Below are 23,827 nucleotides of genomic sequence, written 5' to 3'. Positions count from 1 at the left end.
TTTATATTTTAAACAATTCCATTAACGATTTAGAAAATATTTTTATATGGCTCCCATTCACCACAAAACTTACTTCAGTGACAGTAAACTCAGGGTGTCAAACTGAGACAACTTTGGTTTCTCAACGTGGGTGAACATGTATTTGACCAAAATTCCATCTATCCAAAACCTCTGCTACTTGTTAAACTTCACGTAAGTCCCCACATGTGGCTACCAAGGCATAACCCTAACAAAACCAGAGACTCGGCTTCAGCCTTTTTCTGGATTCACATATTCTCTTATCAAAGACTACAAACCCACTGATGAGAAATAGAGGGTGGTTCCCAGCTATTAAAACAACTCAAAGTATATGCTCCACTCATATGCATCAACAGTACCTGATCCATATCAGATTCCAAAAATGACAACCACACATGAAAGCTATATATTTTTACACACAAGTAGAATCACATGAGATACACACAAGAACAAAGCTTGGGCATACTATAAAAATGGAATAATTGCTTTGGCTAGGGTACCATAAGTAAGGGCAATTTTTTAATTTTTAACTTCCAAATACAATGTTATTACACTTGACTTTATTATAACAAAGTATGGACTTTTTACAAAGATTTCTGGTCCCTGAAAATCAGATTCTCTCTAAAGCACACTGTTGTATAGGATAGTTTTATGTGGAAGTATTCCAAAATATCCAACATTCTATTGAGGATATTCATAGAAAGATCTAGAACTTTTAAACTTCTAAGTGTGATCCCACAAACTAAGATTCTGATAGTAGTACTGTGGAGTGGGGGTGTACATGCACACTAAAGATCAAACCCTGGGCCTTGCACCTGCTAAGCATGCGCTCTACCACTGAGCTATACCCGCAGCCGCAATAGTCCTTATTGTAACACTGCAGATGGAAGGCTACAGAGGAGTTTCTGGCTCTCAGCTGAAGGCTATGCGTGTGGCAGCTGTTTGATCGTGCTACAGGAAGTGTTGCTTGGCAGAGCCTCATGATGCTTTATGATGCTCCATCTGCAGAAGTTATGTGGTGTTGGATCTGGCCCAGGGATATGCTGCAGGAAGCACATGCAGGAGAGAAAAAGCGGAAGCTTTAGACAGATCATCAGGCTAAAGCCACAGCTAAGAAAGTGATTATTTTAGGAAGAGCTTTTATTGTCCTTTGTTGGCCTGTTAAATCACTATCAGTGATTCAATCTGAAGGAGAAAATTCCACCATGAAAAAATTATTTGGGGAGCTGGGGGTATAGCTCTGTGGTAGAGCGCTTGCCTGGCATGTGCAAGGTTCTAGGCTCTAGGCTCACAGCACTGCATGCCCACGTTCACACACACACACACACACACACACACACACACACACAAGCCTGTGGAGGGGCTGAGGACAGGGGGCTGGTTGTGTATTTTAGTATCCTATCCCTATTAACAGAATCAAAGCAGTGTGTCTCACACACAGTAAGTGCCAAGTTAAGCACCGAAAGCATTCAAAAGCCAGAGGGGAAGGGGCTGGAAGTGGCTGCTCAATGTAGAGTAACTGCATAGTATGCCAGAGATCCAAGGTTCAATCCCCAGCACTGAAAATAAATAGATAGGCAGATAAATAAATAACAAGCAGATAAATAAATAAAGTCAGAGAGGCAGGTGTTCTGGGTTACAAAAAATCAGTTCGGAATGGAGAAAAAGTTTATGAAGTTATAGATTCTTTTAAAAAAACAGGCAGGGAGGTGGTGCATACCTATAATCCTCATAATTTGGAAGCTGAGGCAGGAGGATCACAAATTTCAGACCAGCCACAGGAACTTAGAGACAGTCCGATCTCAAAATTAAAAATAAAAAGGGCTGGGGATGTAGCTCAATGGTAGAGTGCTTCTAGATTCAATTCCTAACACCACCATGAAAAAAAGAAAAAGCAACCAACAGATCTGGACTTTTCTTTCTTCTTTCTTTCTCTCTTTCCCTCCCTCCCTCCCTCCCTTTCTTTCTTTCGTACCTGGGATTAAAACCAGGAGCACTTAATCACTGAGCCACATCCCCAGCCCATTTTTATATTTTATTTAGAGACAGGGTCTTGCTGAGTTGCTTAGGTACTCACTAAATTGCTGATGCTGGCAATTTGAATTTACAATCCTCCTGCCTCAGTCTCCCAAGCCGCTGGGATCAGGTGTGTATACCACCACACCCAGCCGGACTTTTCTTTAAAGTTTTTTTTGTGTTTTTTTGTTTTTTTTTTTTTTTTTTGATACCAGGGATTGAACCCAGGGTGCTTAACCACTGAGCCACGTCCCCAGCCCTTTTTTGTATTTTATATAGACAAGATCTTGCCGAGTTGCTTAAGGCCTCACTAAATTGCTGAGGCTGGCTTTGAACTCAAGATCCTCCTGCCTCAGCCTCTCCTGCTCCTGGGATTATAGGCATGCACCGAGCTAATGCTACTTTTATTTACCAGGACTGAGAGAAGGAAGTCTGTTTTAGGATAAGTCATCTTTTCTTGTTATCATCATCATCTTATTAACATCTATCCACCAAAGTTAACAAAGTCAATGATCCAGCAAAAAAGTCACCTCAATAATTTTGTTTTGTAGATTGATATAGTCCTACTCAATACCTAGAATAATGTCTGGTATTTAGCAGGTGCTAAGTAAACATCTGTTAAACTAATGAACTGCATCTGTTAACCTAATAAACACTGCCTCTAGAGACTAAAATATTTAAGGGATCCCTGTATCTTTTTAGCAGTCACCTAGTTGATCATCTAACAAAAGCCTAGAAAGAAATGGCTACTGGAGAATACCAATGAGAAAGCACTCTAGTGTACAAAGGCCAAGTATAACTGTAAGCAAGTTTCATTAATATTTCTTGCATTCATAAGTATAAGGATAAAAGAATGAGTCCTGGAGTCAAAACTTTTTTGGAGGTGGGGTACACTGGGGATTTAACCAAGGGGCAATTTACCATGGAGCTACATCCCAGGCTCTTTTTGTTTTTGGGATTTCACTAAGTTGCTTAGGGCCTCATTAAGTTGCTGAGGCTGTCCTTGATCTTGAGATCCTCCTACCTTGGCCCATCTCAAGCTGCTGAGATTACAGGCATGCACCATTGTGCTCAGCTGGAGTAAGACTTTTAAATCTGGCACCAAAAATTGCTAGTTTTGTTTGTTTTTGGTGGTACTGAGGATTGAACCCTGGTCTTGCTCTACCACAGAGCTATCCCCAATCCCACTAGTTATGATCTTGAACAAGGTACTTAACTTCTCTGAGCCGTTTTCCACATCTGAAAACAAAGGGGAGGGGAGTTATAATAGGATCTGTTTCATAAGATTGTTGAAAATATGAAATAAGTATAGATCCTGGGCACAGAAATGCCTAATAAGTATATTAGGAATTACTTTGTCTGTTTTGGTATATACCCACAGTCCTATCTCTGGGAAGAATGCATTATCACAAATTCACTTCTCCCCACCAAAGGAATGGGTTAAAAAAAGGGCTGTGCAATTTTTCCCTGAGGGATAAATTTAAAAAAAAAAAAATGGCTCTCACAACCATTATTTAATTTATTTATTTATTTTTGCCCTTCTCAATCTTCATCTCTCTTCTTGCCTTTTCTTCCCACATCTATATAAAGCCTTTCCGGAGTTCCTGTGGGTCTGGCTTAGCCACTGACACTGCTGGATCTTTAGAAGACAGTTTTTAACTCTGATCTCCATTCTGCAATACCACTGTACTCTTGAGCAGGACATTTAATCTGGTAGGTCTCAGTTTTTCACGTCTATATAATGGAAAAAAGTAGAGAGGTGGACTAGACTAAAATCTTTCAAATCTAAAAATCCATCATTGATAATAATTATTATTATATTCTAGTGAAACATCAACTCAAGCTCTTTTAGAAAATTCATTGTAACCATATTTGAAGACCACACAAAAATAAGTACAAGTACAGCAGCAATTTAAAAGCTAAATTTTTCCAGGTCAGTTTTAAAGAACATGCAAGCTCCCTGCAGCTCTTATTTTACTGACTATCACAATGAAACGGATTCTTGTTAAATCAGAACTTTCTCTTAGGATCACCAAATTGTCCTTTATGTAAAAGCTTCACGGTACAGTGCTAAGAATTTCTAATCATTATAAATTACCAAACCAGTGCTAACAATTTCAAGGTATCTGAGCAAAGAACTGATAGTCTTGAAGAATCAGAATTGTCATTCAGCATCAGAAAAAGTTCCTAACAAAACTATCTGAATTTGAAAATCATCTCCTTAAGTCGTTTGTGCTACTTTAGCTTTCCACCACAGTGTGTTTCTATTCAGGAAGAGGTTTATTTGTTTGTTTGTTGATGTAGTAAACACTGAACCCAGGGGTTCAGCATACTAGGGAAGCACTCTGTCACCGAGCTACATCTCTAGCTCTTGCTAATTTAAAATAATGTTGTAACTGAACAACTGACATGGTAAGATGTTTATAATACACATTTTTGGAGAAAAACATTTAAAAAACAGTATAATTAGCAGTATTAATCCCATTTTTGTAACATATACACACATATATATTTACATATACGTATATGTATGTACCTATACACACATCTGATGATACATAAATTGTTGGTAAGTTTATAATTTTTACTTAACATTTTTGTATATATTTGTCTTATTTTTCTGTAATGAACATCTATGTACGGCTTCTGATAAAATAATAATTTAAACTTTAAGTGTCATATTTTAAGATGAAAGATGGATCCAGCATCCAAACTATAACTAGACACCTGCCTGGAGCAGATCTCAGTACCCAACAGTTCCCTTGCACATAGGCACCAACATCCTTTGTATCTTGTGCTTGGGACTGAGCTAAGATAAGGGTGCTGAGATGTTTTTAGGCACCTAACATCAAGTACAAATATGGCTCTCTCTCTCGTTTACCTAAACGTTCAGAGCCTTCAGCTTCCTACTTACTAGTAACTCTCTGAATAATTTACAAAACTTGGCTACAGGTCCCCAATTACAGTTCAGAGTTTTACTTGTCATATTCACTGACTTACCAGAATTAAAGACAAAAGAGCACAAGTTACTCTGGCAGAGATTAATTTTTAAAAGTTGGGGTTAATTATTCTCTCTCATTTTAGGCTATCAAAAGTCAGTTCTTTGTTATTTTAATTGTAGCTGGGCACAATATCTTTATTTATTTTTATGTGATGGTGAGAATCAAACTCAGGGCCTCACTCATGCAAAGCAAACACTCTACCACTAAGCCCCAGCCCAAAAAGTCAGTTCTTTTTTTTTTTTAAAACAGAGAGAGAGAATTTTTAATATTTTATTTTTTTAGTTTTCTGCGGACACAACATCTTTGTTTGTACGTGGAGGCGAGCGTGCTACTGTTTGAGCCACATCCCCAAGCGCACTACTGCTTGAGCCACATCCCCAGCACATCAGTTCTTTTTGATCAAGGAAAAAATAAGCCTATGTTTAACAACATTACCTTCAAATACTTTATCAATACTTTATTTTTGTTTTTCAACACAAAGTGCTGACTCTTGAGACTTTTTGGTATACTGAAGGCCACTGACATTGAACATTCCAGGATCTGATCTGGCAAGAATAAGCTTTTCCCTACTTAGCTATCATTACACTGTAAGGCTTAAAAGTTGTTCTGGCAGCTCAGACATCTACCAAAAAAAAAGCATCTGAGAAACTGCAATTTCCAGCTAGCAAAAGAAAGAAGTGATAGCAAGCCATATACCAAAGGCTTGTAAAGATGAAGGCAACATGAGGGACACAGGAGTAGAAACAGTGAATGACAACTTTAAGTGTTCTGAGGGACTCTCCCATTGGGTGAGTGTAGAGGTTACTAGACCCAAGGCTCTGTGACACATAAACAATGCCTCAATGCTGCTCACATGCATTTCCCATAATGGGAAGTCTTGCAAAGCTATATACTTAAAAATAAATTATTTCTCACCTCCTCCTACCTTTACTTAAAAAAACATCCATAATTTAGGTGAGAGCCTTATCCTGTTACAAAATATTTTTTAGAATCAGAATACAACAGAGAAGAATAGCATCTGACAGCATTATTTTAATGCAAGAAAACAAAACTGCCAACTCTAAGGATCTGAAAAATGCAATCACTCAGGCTTATCTGGGAGCTGAACTACTCTCCTTTCCTAATTATCCCTCAAAAGAAATATATCAGGAACTGTGGGCAAAGAGTGAAAACATGTCTAATTACAACATGTGCGTTTGGTGGATGAGGAATTTGAACATTCTTGAACTCTGGCCACATTTCAGAAGACTTTCCACTTGTAAGTTTAATCTCACTGAAGAGGAAAGGTTAAAGATCACTCGTTCTTCAACCAGGGCTCTATTAAAAAAGACACAAAAAGAAACTGACCAAGCTGGGGTTGTGGCTTAGTGGTAGAGGGCTTACCTAGCATATGTGAGGCACTGAGTTTGATCCCTGGCACCACAAAAATATAAAACAAATGAAATAAAGGTATTTTTTAAAAGAGAATATTAAAAAAAAAAAAGAAAAGAAACTGACCACATTACTTACATGTGATTACACGGGAAGTCTGCTGAAAATTTAAGATGACCGTGACTCCATATAAAGTACTAACAGAGGAAGTGGTTTTTATTTTAAAATTAGGACTAAAAATAAGGCCCATTTCAAAAGTACTCTCCACTAGAGAAAACACACTCATCTTGAACTTGAAGATTCATATGCAAAGGTTATGGAGTCCAGGTAGTCTTGAAGAAGCAGTCCCTGATTAAGACCTCTCATCCACAGCTCACTTGTCTCTGCCTTACAGAGGTGAAAAGTGGGAAAAGACATCTGGAGATAGGGAATTTGATAGTTGTATAGTTGATTAAAGTGCTGTATGTAGGGAAAGGTAGATTAAACCTTCAACAAATCCAAAATGTGAAGGCATTTAATTAGGCATTCATTAAAAGCTACAGTTCTAAGAAACCATTAAAAAGGTCTAGAAATTTGCCTTTACCTCTCCCTCCTGCCCATAGGGCATGTGCAATGCTGGCTTCCCTTGTGCTCCTCCAAGCTTTCATGGCTTTCCCCAGGCCAGACCAGGCCCAGCTACCTGAACCACTCTTCGCTCATGTTTTGGCTCAAATGCCCCTTTTCAAGGATGAAAAGGATGCCTTTTGTTTCCCATACTTATCTTCTAATACACCCTATAATTTGCTTATATATCTATGATTTAGTCAGTTTCTCTTCTCCCTCTCATATAAGCTCCGGGGAGAGATCTTTGTTCTGCTCACTGATGATGTATATCACAAGTGTTCAGAACAGTGCCTCCTGGCACACAGTAGGAGCTCGGAAAGTATTTTAAGAATGAATGAATGAACGAACGAACTTCTTGACAGTAAAACGGCAGGGGAACCACAAGAAGCGGGGGTGATATGAAAGGGAAAGAAACAAAACAGAGGAATTCACAAGGGTCAGACAGAGACAGGCTGTGGCCAGGGCCGACCCACATTCTAGCCGCAGCGCAGGGCTGATGGGAGGCAGCAGGTGGTGCAAAGTATCCCCCCAGTGGCATCAAATGGCACTCAGAACAGGCAGCTGGGACAGGAGAGCCCTGAAGACTCACGGACAAAGTCCAGCGCAGGACAGACCCACCGGGCTGCGGACTCTAGGAGCGGCCCCACGCGGGTCCCGAACACGAGCTCTTCCCTCTCAGAGCGGTGCCCATAATCCCAGTTCACTACTAGAGTACCCCAGGGCGGCCCAGCCGCAAGATCTTCCCGGCTCCGGCCCCTTCATTCGTTGGCCAGCGAGCCCGGCGCTACGCTCGAGCACCTGCCTGCCCGCCCGGGGGTCCCGGCCCCGCCCGAGAGAGGCCGCTGCGGCCCTAGGGCCTCGCCCAGCCCCGAAGACTGGCAGGAAGCGCCCGGTTCCGCGTCAAGGCACGGTTCCGATACCCCTGGTCCCGGCCACTCCAGCCCGACGCTGCGCCCGCGCGGCGCACTCTCACCTCCGGGCGCACGTACGACACGAAGGAGGGCTTTGGCGCTTTGGTGCCACCGCCACCGCCGACTACCCCTTTCCCCAGCATTCCGCCGCTCTGAGAAGCAGCGACGCGCGGGAACTAAGTCGGCAGCTCGGTCTCCGGCTTGGGCAGCGGCGGTGGCCACCAGCACAAGCGGCCGGGGCTCCGCCCATTCCTAGAGCCGCGGCGGCCGCGGCGCCGCCCGCATCCGGCTCCGCCACAGAATCTACTCGCCCCGCCCAGGCCCGCGCGCCCCGCCCACTTGCCTGGAGCTCACAGCCGGAGGCCACGCCCTCTCCCTTCGCGGAAGGCAGGTCTGACCGCGGAGATTTTTCTCCGGTGACTTGTTCTATACCACCCCCTGCGGCAAGGCCGGCCCCAGAATTCCTCTGATTGGCCAGAGGTGCTGCCTGCCTTCTTGAATTACCTGGAGAGATGTTTCCTGTCACCAATCCAGAGAGCGTTCACTCCGGGTTTCCTGGCGATTGGATAGCGAGTATGTCGCTGTCATCCAATGAGCCTGCGATCACTAAGTTGTTGTGAGCAGTTTTTCAGCGGCGTTGCTCCCTTCCGTTGCTTGCCGCTTTGTAATAAAACGTCCAGAAGTGTGATGTATAGAGTCTGACCGTATGAATTACAAGTCTAAATCAATAGCGTTCAAGCTTTATTATTTTTAAAAAGAAGAGGAACCAAGAATTAACAGACAATAAGCAATAGGTTTGAGTAATGATAAAAAGATTTTTTAATGAATTTTTTAAAATATTGAGGGATCTTTATTTTATTCATTTATTTATATGTGGAGCTGAGACTCGAACCCAGTGCCTTACACATGCTGAGCCCACAGCTTTTAGCCCTGATAAAAAGATTTTGTCAACCTTATTTTCCCAAACTTTTTCGTTTGTTTCTAACAGAATGTCAAAAGCCCTTAAAGAGACTTATTATTTCTCTAGTTAACAACAAACTCATTTTTAGTCAAGATTACTTAAAAAAAAAAAAAAAACTCAAAATTTATGTTTCACCTTTAGGGGCTGGGGATATAGCTCAATGATAGAACTTTTGACTAGCATTTATGAGGGCTTGAGTTTGACCCTCAGCACTGTAAAATAATAATAATAATAATAATAATAATAATAATAATAATAGGATTGTGGCTCAGTGGTAGAGTACTCGCCTAGCCGGCTTAAGGCACTGGGTTTGATGCTCAGCACTACATAAAAATAAAAAATAAAAAAAGATACTCTGTCCACCTACAACTAAAAAATAAATATTTTTTTAAAAATTAAGTATTTTAAAAAATATATATTTATTTTTTAGTTGTAGTTGGACACAATACCTTTATTTTATTTATTCATTTTTTATGTAGTGCTGAGGATCGAACCCAGGGCCTCGCAGGTGCTAGGCAAATGCTCTACTGCTGAGCCACAACCCCAGTCCCTAAAATATAAATATTAAAATAATAATAATAATAAATTCCAGATGAATAAGATGGGATCCACCTTCCAAGAAATTTAGTGTAGTGGGAAATACTGATGAATATTTGCAGTTAAGTTTCAAGTATCAGGTATTATGCTGTAATTAAGCATTAGTCACATCAGTGACCTTGCTTTTTACCCAATTAATCTTCATGTGCTCCCCCTTCACAAATTCACTCTGGGTAAATATACAATGTAAGTGAAGCAAGTGTGGTGGCACACACCTGTCATCCCAGCGGCTGGGGAGGCTGAGGCAGGGGGATCTCGAGTTTGAGGCTAGCTTGAGTAACTTAATGAAACCGTGCCTCAAATTTTTAAAATGGGCTGGGGATATAGCTTGGTGATAGAGAATTTGCCTGGTATGGGTAAAGCCCTGGGTTTAATCCCCACCGCAAAATAAAATAATTAAACAAGTTGATCCCACTGAGAGCTGGTAGATAAGAACTAAAGAGATGATGGCTATTCTCTCAACAAAAAGGACATAACCTATTTTGTTTCAGGAATGGCAGAAAGAGAGAAAAGTGACCCCTCCCTGTTCTTCAGCTGTGGGGTCCTGTTAAACAGATTTTGTTTTTAATTTTTATTTTTGGTGGTGCTGGGGATTGAACCCAGGGCCTTGTGAATATGAGAACAACCACTCTTACCAACTGAGCTATATCCCCAGCATTGTTTTTTTTTTTTTTTTTGGTCATAGATGGACACACAATATCTTTGTTTATTTATTTTTTATGTGGCTTGAACCCAGTGCCTCACACCTGCAAGGCAAGTGTTCTACCACTGAGCCACAACCCCAGCCCCCCAACATTGTTTTTAACTTCTGGTCCAATCCTTGAACCAGAAATAATGGGTTTTAATAGAAATTCAAGCAAATTTCCCTTCCTTCAAATCACCCTGCATTAAATGCTTACTTTACCCTGAACTTCACCATTCACTTGTGGTCATGTTGGTTTGTAATGTAATGATTATGGAAATGTTACCCTACCACAAGGTCCATACACTTGCAGCAAACTATAGCTAACAAATGCAGAAAGTTTTTAAGGAATGAAAGTCCAGCTCCTATGTCCCCACAAAGTCATGTTGGAACTTAATCACCAACACAATAGTATTAAGAAGCAGGACCTTTAGGAGGTGATTTAACCTTGAGGGAGGAGCCCCCATGAATGAAATTAGTGCCTTTATAAACAGATTGGAGGGAATTCCCTTGCCTATTGTCCTGAGAGGCTGGAGAAAGAGGGTGCCGTCCTTGAAGCAGAGCAGCCCTCCCCAGACAGAATCTGATGGTATCCTGATATGGAACTTACTAGCACTCAGAACTGTGAGAAGTAAGTTTCCATTATTTATAGGTTATTTTGAACAAAGTAAAATCTGTTCCCATCTTGCTCTTAAGGTTCCCCAGCAGCATATTTTTAGTTGCTAGTAGGGTGTAGTTCTAACCTCAGAAAAGTCTTACTGAAAAATTCCTGTCATGCTGAAGTCAAATAATACGCCACCTACTAATAAACTCTGATGGTAGCCCCTGGGATCTGAAATATCTTAACTTACACACACAGTAGTTGAAGGCCACTCTTTTTAAAATATTTTTTCCCTTAGTTGTTGATAGATCTTTATTTTATTTATATGTGGTGCTGAGAATCGAACCCAGTGCCTCACACATGCAAGGCAAGTGCGCTACCGCTGAGCCCCAGCCCCTGAAGGCCACTCTTTCTCCCAATGCTGCCTTAATTTCTGGGAGAATTATAAATAGCAACAAAGCCTACATAGAAAAGTATGCCAGATCAAAGGCAGTCCTGTTTCTTCCCAGAAACTGACAGGCAGCAGCATACTCCCAGATGGGAGCAGCATTTTATTCTGGCACATAGTTGAAGCCTAGCCATTTGCATTTCTTCCTTTTGGAGCCACTTGAAACAGCCTATTTGTGCATTTTACTCATCTTTATCTAACAGGTGCCTAAATATAGGAGGAATTCAATAAATATTTGCACTTGAGTGAGTGAAATGGCATTGGATAAAAAGCAGACAAGGCTGTGATTAGTAAGCAAGCAAGATATATGCATACATATATATTCAGGGACTAAAATGAAAGTGCTGTTTAGTGGCTACTTGCCAAATTTCAACTTTAGCAAATGGTCTGGTATCTTCAGACCTCCCTCTTCTTTCATAGGAAATAGAAAATTCCTTAGCCTCTGGCTATAACAAAGGGTGTTTTGATTCTCCTATGAAGATGGTGAGGGATAAATTTGAAGAAAGAAGCATAATTTAGATCATTCTTAATCTGGTGGTGCCATAATATAAGGATCTGCTAGGGAAAATTTCTGGTGATTTATTTATCTGTGTGTACATTGAGTATAAATTGGTAGGGCAAGAGGGAAGGCAATTTTACAAAGTCTATCAAAAATAGCCTCAGAAGGGGCACCTGTGAGGTCCTGGGTTTGATCCTCAGCACCACATAAAAATAATTAAACAAAATAAAGGGGGGCTGGGATTGTGGCTCAGCGGTAGAGTGCTCCCCTAACACGGGCGGGACCCAGGTTCCATCCTCAGCACCACATAAAAATAAAAGACATTGTGTTGTGTCCATCTACACCTAAAAAATAAATAAATATTTAAAATAAAGGTATTGTGTTCAACTACAACTAAAAAGTAAGTCAAAAAAATAGTCTCCGAAACCGTGTCCAAGCTTATTCACTATAGCATATCGGAAGAAGATTGGGAAAAACCTAAGTGTTTATCAATAGGTAATAATAATTTACAACAGCCATTCAATGGGATATTATGCAGTTGAGAAAATGAATGAGAAAGTTCTTTAGGTTGAAATTGTAAAGTTGGGTGGTTAAAGACAAATATTCTGAAATCAGACTGCCTGAGTTCAAGTCTGACCCACACCAATTATTGGATCTGTAATTTTTAACTTAATTGAAACTCAGTTTTTTCACCTCTAAAAATGAGGTTTGGGGACTGGGAGTGTAGCTCAGTAGTAAAGCATGTGCCTAGCATCCATGAGATTCTGAATTCAATTCCCAATACATATGTGCTATGCACCCAAAGAAAAACAAAAAAGGAAAAAAAATAAGGGTTATGAGCATATTAATAGCATCTACCTCATATGATTGTTGTGGGAATTAAATGAGTTAAGTGTTCAGTGTTGGTGCTTGTGGTAGACGATTAGAGCAAGGTACAGAACAGTATACGTAGTAGATAAGCTACCTACCGTTTGTGTAAAAAAAGAGAGCATTAAAAACTACGTATAATTATCTCATTATCTCTTAATATTTGCATAGAACATCTTCAGATAGTTACAAAAGAAATTACACACACACACACAAATCCTATGACACCAGTTGCTTTCAGAAAGGGAAATGGGGTATTTCAGAAAAGATAAAATGTTCTTAATGTACACACTTTTTACCTTTGGATTCTGAACCATGAGAATTACTATTTAGCTTCAACAATAAATAAAATTTTAAAAACTTTTTTTGGTTGTTGCTATCTCAGTGCAGCTTCCTCAGCCTGCTGAGGTGAATGTCACATTAGCCATTTTATAGTGAAAACTTTAAATAATTTGAATTATTTCAGTGATATTGGGGATCAAACCCAGGGCCTTCTGCATGCTAGGCAAGTGTTTTACTACTGGGCTGCAGAGCTAGCCCTGAACAATTTGAATATTAAAGACATGGTCCTTCAAGAATTTGCCATTTTCTGTCTCTGCCAGTCTTGGCATAGGTCTCCTATCATTTCCTGCAGCCTACTCCCAATATCAAGCCTCTGTGGATATGTTCCCAAAGATGGCCAGTAATAGGATAGACCTTTTCTGAATTCCTGGGCATCTAGAACTGTATGTTGCCTTGTACATGCTTGGGATAACTGGAACTAAGTCCGTGTCTTTACGTCTTCCTCAGAGTATGCTGGGAGATCCTCAAGGTCAGAGGCCCCTCCCGTGCTTCTGGATGCTTTTATTCTCTCCAGAAGAGTCCTCAGTGCTTTGAATATATTGTTGAATGGCAAAGTCTTCAGGACTTGCATGATCATGCGAGCCCCAGGGACAGGGAAACTGCACCCTCTACAGGACTATTTAAAAAGTGGTGAGAGGAAGGTATTCTCAGTCAACTGGGAAATTTTCTTAGCTCCATAGGGAAAACTACTAAAGGAATTGGCGCACATTCCTTTCTTGCTAGCACTCCGTCACCAGGCTTCCTCTGCTCAGCCACAATCACATAAAGTATGGAGTATTAACTGAGCTGAATTGTGGGCTCTAGGAGTGCACAAAGTCCCTGTGGGGGATTGGAGGTACAGCCTCCCTGACCTGAGTCCCAGGGGCTTATCTCATCTGTCTCTAGGCCAGGAAAGTGCTCACTCAGGAAGTACAGACACTTCCTCCTGCCCCTATATAGCTCAATAGCTTGGTTTTTCCTTGGTGATGAAGCTGAGTCCTTATCCCTTGGCAGTTTATGCATATCCTTTATTGGATGTGCCTTTTTCCTCTGCTGGGCACCTTAGTTTTCTCTCCTTATTACCTTCCATATCTCACTTGAGGGCCATGGAAAACTTGGGAGACACAGAAGCAAGCACCAGGTAAAGCCATGCTACCATTTCAAGTACTTTGGCTGGGGGCTTGGACTAGGATCAGCAGGGCTACCACATTCCTAAACTTCCATACAGGGGTGTAAGACTCAGGCCCACTCTTCTTGCAGTTTCCCACAAATTACAGGGAAATTGTAAGGCAGGTAGGTGTTTAAGTGTATGGACACTCTCTGGTCCTTACTCTGCCCTCTCTGTTCAGAGCTAGTTCTCTCCCTAGCTCACAGCCCTCAGTATCTGGGGTGTGTAATGTGCTGGGAGGAAGAATTAAAGTGTCACAGGAAAGTGGGGAACTGAAACTCCAAAACTCAGTTCTTGTGCTCCCACAAAAGAAAATTTAAAGTCAGGCACCAAAAGCGAGCACCAGCGAGAGGTGGGGAGGGGGTGGTGGTGTGCGCGCGCGCATGCGCGGGCACGAGCCATCTCTGATCAGATGTTGTCTCCAAATTTATTACTGTTTGATATTTACTGGAAGAACTGGGGAATCATCATCTGTACCCTTTGCTGATCAGTTGTTGGACTCCTTCTTCATCTAGGGCAGTGTAGTTTTGTTTTTTAGTTGTCAATCCATTATTTATACGTGGTGCTAAGGATCAAACCCGGGGCCTCGCACATGCCAGGCAAGTGGTCTACCACTGAGCCACAACTCCAGCACACAGGGCAGTGTAGTTTTTGACCTTAGTTGGTCCTCTCCGGTACTGCCATGGTGACCATCCTATTTAGGGGGCTTCATCTACAAGTCAAACCCATGTTAATGTGGGCACTAGGGTCAGTAGCTGGTCAGAAGTTACCTCAATGCCTCTGCACTACTAAAGGAATCTTCCTTCCCAGGCAAATGGAGACGCCCATAGCCATAATTTCTAGCTTCATATCAACATCAATGGACCCTGTCAAGAGTTAGTCCCATTTTCTTTTGACACATTTTCCTATTAGCTCCTTTGTTTATTTTCTACAAATTGAGTACCACCCTTTGCTTTCTTGTCTACATTGGAAGTAGTTTAAAGAAGATCCTAATTTAAAGAACACTTGTGACTTGCCATGCATTTCCCTGCTCATTGCTAGCTACTACCTAACAAAAGGGAGGCCAATAAAACCTGTTGTTTTGGTTGGCCCTCCATTTAAATTTCTCTGGACTCATTCCATGATGATAGAAGTCAAGATCTGGCATCCAATTTGGGATGATCTCTAGGAAGGAGGAATGAAAAAAGCTGTTGATGTATCTCAAATCATTAACAGCTTAACACTTTACATATCATTGACTGCTACTGGGTGATATCACAACTGTTAAGAAGATTGTGTATCAAAATAAAAAATAATGTGTTATTCCTTCTTGAATGTTAACTAAGATCAAAGTATTAAGTTTATGAGTTTCTGGGGGCTGGAGTTGTAGCTCAGTGGTAAAGCACTTGCCTAGCATGAATGATGAACTGGGTTAGATCCTCAGCACTACATAAAAATGCATTAATAAAATAAAGGTATTGTGTCCATCTACAACCAAAAATTAAAAGTTTCTAGTATTGCTGGACAGGGGATCACGAGGGACCAGCAGCCATCCAGTTTAATTTGGTAATCAATATGGCTTAAAATATGGAAAAAGAATGGGAGGGTGCTTCTTTTCTACAGTAAAGGACCATTGGAGCCTAATGATTTTATTATTTATTTATTTTTTTAATATTTATTTTTTAGTTGTCAGCGGACACAACATCTTTGTATGTGGTGCTGAGGATCGAACCCAGGCCGCATGCATGCCAAGCGAGCGCGCTACCGTTTGAGGCACATTCCCAGCCCTGAGCCTAATGATTTTAGATGAAGAAAGCTGTTGCAATCTTAAGTGCCAGCACTTTCTCAACTAAAAACAGGCTAGACATTCCTCCGCACTGGGATATTTGATCTTTGCTCAAAGTACAGTCAGGCCTGTTTTGAGCTTGGCTCACCATTCTCACTCTCTGAAAACCTGAAAGGTTTATTGTTCAGGTAGCTGTAAAAGAAAAACAGGGATTTTAAAAGGCCCTGTTTTATGTTAGAAATTGTCCTTTGTCACAAGGTTAAGATGTAAGGAAAATTTATGAAAAAAAAAAAAGTTTTTGTCCAAAGGCAGAAAGAGAACATAAGGAATTGCTAAGCTGCAAAGAAATATCTCCATGTTTTTTACAGACTAACTTTTCTCCTTGAGCCCAGCTGAACAAATAAGCCATTTCCCCACCTCCATACCTACCTCTAGAACACTAGTCTTATTCAGCATTCTTTCACCTGGTTTTTGGAATAGGTTGTGAGGGCAGCCAAGTAAAAGCTAGCAATCTCAGACTACAAATACCTGAAGACCCAGAAAGAGTTGGGTGGAAATCAATTCATCTTCTCAACTCATTTGATAAAACACTGAGAAAATAATTGAAACCACAAGAAGTCAGAGAAGTAACCCTTTCATTTTCAGAAAGAAGTCGGCTCCACTTTCTTCCTGGTCCTCTCATATCATCAGGGTGACACCTCTCCTCACCTCAAAGGAAAGGCTTTTGCCACTCTTGGTCAGAAGAGGACTTCACAAAGGCTTCTCAGGCTAAACTCAAAGAAAAACCAGGACCAGGACCAGCATGTGCAATGTAGAGGTGAGAGCAATTGGCTCTGGAGGTTGCTATACTGTGGGTCATAATGCAGAGTGCTGGAAGACTGGAAGGACAGGCTGGAGGTACATTTATGGGCCTTGAATGTCAAAGGATTCTGCAGTTTATTGTTGTGTGTTGCCATCTATCCTTAGAAGGGTCTTCACATCTTTTTTATTTTTTGTAATACTGGAAATTGAACCAGAAGTACTTTACCACTGAGCTATACCCCCAGTTCTTTTTATTTTATTTTAAAATATGCAGTGCTGAGAATCGAAACCAGGGACTCACACGTGGCAGGCAAGTGCTCTACCAGCCGCCGCCCCCCCCCCTTTTTTGAGACTGGTATCCCTAAATTGTCAAGGTTGGCCTTAAATTTATGATCCACCTGCCTCAGCCTCCCAGATAGCTGGGATGACAGGCATATACCACCTTACCTGACTTTAAAAAAAGAAATTATTAAGTATAATTTAAGAATTATTAGAAGAACTGATCTCTAGCTTTTAACTTTTGCCACTTAACAGTAAATCTTAATAAAGTCAGGTGCAGTGATGCATGCCTATAATCCCAGTGACTGAGGAAGCTGAGACAGGAGGATCTCAAGTTCAAAATCAGCCTCAGCAACTCAGTGAAGCCCTAAACAAGTTAGGGAGAAATTGTCTCAAAATATACCAATAAATAAATAAAACAAAAAATAAAAACTCCAAACAGAAGCCCCAAACTGGAAGCATTTTGGGAAAAAAAAATGGTGTGTGTATGCATATAAATGCACACATATTAAAACAAGAGAATACACATGCGTTTACTTTACTTTTTTCATTGTATGTACTACATAGTTTTTTCAACTTTTCCTGACCTAACATTCCTGAGTAACAAGGAAAGGGTTTTAAGGAAACACTGGTCTATAATATCATTTAATTGGTTGGGCTGTATTTCACTGAACTCCTTAATAGGTTTTTCAACTGTTTACGAGTCTTATGCTGATAATGTATCAGTAAATATACTAGAACTTATAAATTTATACATGTATCTGGGTTTTTGTTTTTTGTACCAGGGATCGAACCTAGGGGCGCTTGACCACTGAGCCATAACCCCAGCCCTTTTTATTTATTAATGTTTTAGACAGGGTCTTGCTAAGTTGCTCAGGGCCTCACTAAATTGAAGAGGCTGGCTTTGAACTCTGGATCCTCCTGCCTCAGCCTACCAAGTTGCTGGGATTGCAGGCATGCACCACTGTATCTGGCTCTATGTATTTTTTTTTTTTAAAGTTAATTTATGTTAACTCTGTTTGTGCTCCTTGATTTTTGAGATCTTGGTATTCCTCAGACCTTAATATTTGCAATATTACCTTTAAAAAAAACCCTTATACTTATTTGATTACTAGTAACTAGTCGGTTAAAAAACTGACTTCATATAGTTATCAGCCACTTATATTTTGAGAATATGTATTTTTTGAGAATTGTCTGATTGTGTAATTGTACATTTACCCTTTTAAAGAAAATTGATATTATAATATTACCAAAATGTTCCATGTTCATTTTCAAATAATAGGAATTAGTTGAAAAAAGTCATGAAGGATCTCATAACCCAGGGATAGCCAGTGTTATTTTTTTCCCCCAGACATGAAGACAAGCAGGCTGCTCTAATGTTACTGAGTTTATTGAGATGAGTGGTTTTGGACTCACCTCTGAAATAAAAGATTCCCTCTTAAGGTTCTAACTTGCTTCTATTTCAACCCTCCTTCCCCACATTTGTCTTGAATTTACTGTGAAGGAAGTATATCATTCTTTCTCTGTGGTGGTTTCTCTCATTAAATTTGGAACATTAAGTATCCTCATGCATAACAAGCATCTGATCCCTTGACTGAAGAATTTTAGAACTAAGAATAACTTTAGCAATTATGCCCAAGAGATTTGGCTACACACTAAAATTTTAAGTATTTAATTTCTGACTTTTGACCAAAGGTCAAAATGCAGAACATTAATGGAATCCCCTCTTTTTCCCTAACCTTATTTAACCACTGACCTTGGAAAGAGATATAGCTTTGTAGGTTCTTTAGAATGAAGAGAGAAAAAAGGCTGATGGGTAGGCAGTACTTTCGAGCAGATCAAAACTGGAATATCTGAAATCTACTTGAATACTTAATAAGCATTACTACCCTATACAGAAAAAGGCTTTGTTAAAAGACATTTATAAGAGGTACCTAGTGTTGTCCAATTTAAGATTGGGTGATGTTAGTGATATAATAACAAGTTCTCTGGCCTGACACAGCATAACATCACACACACATATACACACAGAGAGAAATTAGTATATTCATGTATGTCAAACACAGGTTAAAATAGCAGGGCATTTATATAGAGTTGTAGTCTTCTAATAAAGTAAGCTGGATCCCCTAGGAATATCTGGGGAGAAAGGAACTGCTTTTTTTGCTCTACCCCTTTGCTTAAGAAATGTCCAGTTTTGAGCGACTGTAGTGTGGATGGTTTTCTTGTTTTGTTGATTATTTGAGGCTTTTAATAAGTAGTTCATGAAAGAAGCTGTTGGACTCAATGTAGATAAAATATCTTTTTAGTCTGGATTTCTGCCCTGCTTAGATTTTTAAAAAAGTTATAAGCATGGATTGCCAATTCCACTTGATGTAAACAAAACTTTTTATACATAATTATATATAATAACTTATTGTATCAGTCCAGGTTCAGAAATTTGTGGTAGGCCAGTTCCAGATAGTTTCATTTCACCTGTAAATCGTATCACTTTTACTGATATTGTAATTTTCAAACAGATGTGCCCTGCATTTAGTCTGCCTTGTTCCTATTTTGATTTTTGTTGAGTCTCCTGCCTCCTTGCCAAAAGCTAGGATGCTTCAGGCCCATGTACAATTGAAAGCAGAGGCATCCTTGAGCTTTAAAGCATTGAACAAACTGGAAAATGCAACATACCACATACTGAAGTGAAAAAAAGTCTTGTGCTTTGTGTTTTTTTTTTTAATAAAAATTTTCAAAAAGTTAAAAAGAAAAAAAAAGAGGTACCTAGTGTTAAAAGCTCAGGCTTTAAAGTCAACAGAATTCCCCAATTATGAAGCATTTTGATGATGGGAATCATTTGGATGATCCTTTATTATATCAACATTAAGTTACATAGCCTTAAACCTCAGCTTGCTCATATATAATGAATACTTATCATAGCAATACTATGAGTATGAAATAATATATGCTGTTGAGCCATGATGCAGCTGTCTGAAGGCCTTTGAAACATTTTTTTTTTTTTTTTTGAGACAAGGTCTTGGTAAATTGTCAATGCTGGAGTTGAACCTGTGATCCTCCTGCTTCAGCCTCCCAAAAGATTGGGTTTACAGGCCTGCACCACTAAGCCTGCCTTAAAGGCTTCTAAAAGTAGCAGTAATCAGACTTAGAAGGAATATACAAGGGCTGTACATTGATTAGTACAGACTTGAGTTTGAAAACAGGATTTGAAAATAATTTGAATAAGGGAGAATCTAAAGCTTGGAAGAGAAATGAGATAGGTCATAAATCCCATGTACATGTAGAAAAAACGCTGTACCAGAAGAACGAAAAGTACCACTTAGAAAAGGCAGGAAAAATCTCACACACACACACACACACACACAATATTCAGTGCCAAGACAAGTGTTAAGGTAATAGCAAAACCAGCACCAATTGTCCCAAAATTTTATGTATCTTAGCTGCCATGAAACCATTTGGTTGCGGGGTGGGGGTTAAACCCAGGGTAATTCAACCACCACACTACATCCCCGCCCTTTTTATGAGAGGGGGCTCAGTGGCAGAACCTTCACCTAGGATATTTGAGGCCCTGGGCTTGATTCCCTACAGGGGGGAAAAAGGGAGGGAAACAAATTCACTTAGTCATTCTCTCTTGAGCATCTCTTACACTTAATGCTCAGAATGGAACACCTTATTCCAGATCTGATGTGACCAATGCCAAGTGTAGGAGGACTTTATTATGTACACCCATCATTTTGATGTTATTGAGACACAGAAACTTTTCCTGTTAAGAGTTCCAATGCTAGCTCACTAATTTAGCGGATACTGGCAATAGAAGTTTTAATTACCCTACGACCCCTCAGAACATGTATTACCAAAAGTCAGGTCTTCTGTATTTGTTTACATTATAAGTCAAAGATTGTACTAGGAGCCTGTGCATGCTAGGCACATGCTCTACCGCTAAGCTACAGCCCTAGCCCTTTCAAATTTTTTCACACAGGGTTTTGTTATATCACCCAGGCTTGTACTCGAACTTGAGATCCTCCTGCCTCAGCCTCCAGAATAGCTAGGGTTAGGGCTGAGGATATAGTTCAGTTGGGAGAGTGCTCACCTTACAAGAACAAGGCCCTGGGTTCAATCTCCAACACACACACACATAAAAAAAAAAAAAAAGTAGGGTTATAGCTAGTGTGGATGACCACATTCAGCTATTTATTTTTATTTTTTTATTTTAATTTTTTGTGGTGCTGGGGATTGCACATGCTAGGCAAAAACACTCTGCTACTGAGCCACACCCCCAGGCTTACAATTTACTTTTTTAACAACTCAAAAATCTTTTTTTTTGCATTACAATTCTTATTACACATATTTACCACAGTTTTTCATATCTTTGTTTGTAAATAAAGTATGTTGACATCCAATTCATGTCTTCATACATGTACTTTGGATAATGATGTCCATCACATTCCACCAGCATAAAGAACATTTTTATTTGGAATCATCCTATAGTTTTACAAGGCTTATTTTTATTCAAGTGAAATATGTTGCTTCCCAACCCCTGCTTTTAAAAAATTCATCCATTTTAAAAGTAATTAGTAGGTTTTGGGATCAAATTAATCATCTATACTTCTGATCAACAGGAGATTGCTGCTTTTTTAAAAAGCATTTCATAAAGGTCAGTTACTATAATGACTAGAATTACTGTTATGAAGAATGTTTATTAAAGCAGGAACCACGGGCCACTTGTATGAGAACCACATCAATTAAAGAAAAGAGTCTGGGGCTGGGGTTGTAGCTCAGTGGTAAAGTGCTTGCCTAGCATGTGTGAGGAACTGGGTTCGATCCTCAGCACCACTTAAAAATAAATAAAGATACTGTGTCCATCTACAAAAAAAAAAAAAAAGTCTAATTTACTGATATGAAAGATGTCCAAATACATCAAATGAAAAATAGTGAGCTGCAGAATAAGTTGCAGAATGTACACAGCATTGCTGTCATTTGTGTACAAAACAAAGGAAGCATACATTTGTGATAATGTGTGCAGGAATCATCTGTGAAAGAATATGAAAGAATACAAAGAGTCAATACTGAATGCTCCTGGAAAAATGACAACTAAAGGTAAGGTGAGGTAGAATACTTACACCATATACCACTTTACATCTTTTTGACTTTTATATCATGTGTATGTGCTATCCATTCAAATAGATATTAAAAAGTTATCTTATTGACTTTTTTTTTTTTTGGCAGTACTAGGGATTGAGTTGCTAAGGCTGGCCATAAACTTGCCATCCTACTGCCTCAGCATTTGACTTGTTGGGATTACAGGCTATAGGCATGTACTACCATTCCTGACAGAAATCCATCTTAAAATGAAGATTCTCAGGCTTACTATGGTCTTCTTCAGTAACAATCTGTAATTAGGGCTGAGAAATCTTAATCTTAAAATGTTCTGCAGGTGACTCTCATGAAAAAATTTTAGATGACTACTATGAATATTATCATCTTTATATGACACTAAAATCTTTGCTTTTTATTGGGAAAAAAATTTTAAATTTAAAAAAATTTAAAAATTTCATAACAAAAGGTTCTTTGTTTTTTTTAAATAAGCAGGAAAAAAATGATTTTATACTGTTGACTTAAGAAAAAATCGGATTCTTTGCTAAGTTTTTTACGCAATTTTGCATTTTAATTCTACATTATTGAGAGAAATAGAAACAGGGGCTGGGGATATAGCTCAGTTGGTAGAGTGCTTGCCTCGAATGCACAAGGCCCTGAGTTCAATCCCCAGTACCATCCCCCCCCACCAAAAAAAAAAAAAAGACAAGAAACAGAAACATAATAGTGTTTAAGACAAAGAAAATAATCTAATTTGGAATGCATTATATCATTAGGGCATGGTGAGAAAGAATAAATTTATTTGGTTTACCATTAAATTATTTTAAAATAAGAATGCAGTAATAACAGGGAAAGCCAGTCTGAGATGCAGAGAATAACTGGTAAATAAACCAGCTGATGAAACAACTAGCTCAAGCATGCATTAAGGTGAAAATCAATGCTTCTTTATACTACAGAGTAAATTATTCTTTCATACAAGATGGTTACTATGGGTTTAGCCATAGTTACTACAACAATTAAGCCGTGCCAAAAAAAAATCAATACACAAGTAATTTAGCAAAAAAATGTAAATGGACCAATTGTATTTCCGGATAAAGGCACCCAAACCAAAGGCAAAATTTTGAAACATGGGTTGAAAACATCTTTTGAACATAACTGCAATAATGGGGCCAGTCTGACAAAGTGTTGCTGACCATAAATTTTGAAATTTGGGTCTTAATTTCAACTGTCACTTAATACTGAAGATGTATGATCTTTTATTCTGGGCTTCAGTTTCCTCATGTGGAAAATAAATAGTATGGTACTTTCACTTACTATGAATAGGTTTATTGATTTATATTTTGGTGCTGGAGACTGAAGCCAGGGCATCAAGCATGCTATGCAAGCACTCTAACAATGAGACTTTGTTATGAATAGCTTTACATGGAAAAAAAGAGAAAAAAGCTAATACGGTGTTTGTTATCAGTAAAAAAAAAGAAAAAATTCCTTCCCTTAAGAGAACTGTAAGGAAAAAAATTCTAAAATTATAGTGGAAGACTACTAGGGTAGACTTGGGGGGCGGGGGAGAGAAAAGAAAAGGGAGGAAAAAAGGAAGAAAAAAAAAAGAGGCTTGACAAAGTCACACAGATAGTTTGTGACATATCTGGGAGAGAAGCCTATTTATTTCCCCAGTTGTATCTTACAGTTACCTGGTGATGTAAAAATCTGGGGGAAAATCATGAGCCTAGAATTAAAATGAACCAATACAGTACTGAACTATAAAAGTTTCTGGTAATTATGCACTAAGGTAGCACTTATGTTAGGAATAACGATATGTAGTACCCAAG

General features: G+C 39.3%; 1 protein-coding gene across 5 annotated transcripts in view; it reads right to left on the bottom strand.

The window, feature by feature from the left end:
- Mtmr12 (myotubularin related protein 12) overlaps positions 1-8,196 on the bottom strand; it is an 81,132-nt gene extending 72,936 nt beyond the window's left edge. For 2 of the 5 annotated variants that reach the window (XM_058572090.1, XM_046422321.2), the window contains exon 1: positions 7,984-8,196. In XM_058572090.1, the coding sequence (XP_058428073.1) occupies positions 7,984-8,064 (81 nt within the window). In that variant the 5' untranslated portion in view covers positions 8,065-8,196. Of the gene's footprint in view, positions 1-7,599; positions 7,830-7,983 lie in introns of those variants that run through there. The other 3 variants (XM_046422320.2, XM_046422322.2, XM_058572089.1) reach the window with 3 other exon arrangements.
- Between the last annotated feature and the right edge of the window lie 15,631 nt (positions 8,197-23,827).

The sequence above is a fragment of the Marmota monax genome, unplaced genomic scaffold (genome assembly GCF_021218885.2).
Source record: "Marmota monax isolate L192 unplaced genomic scaffold, Marmota_monax_Labrador192_F-V1.1 WCK01_AAM20220418_F8-fsc00077, whole genome shotgun sequence".
NCBI classification, from domain to species: Eukaryota; Metazoa; Chordata; class Mammalia; order Rodentia; family Sciuridae; genus Marmota; species Marmota monax.
This window is presented reverse-complemented; position numbering and strand designations above follow the sequence as displayed.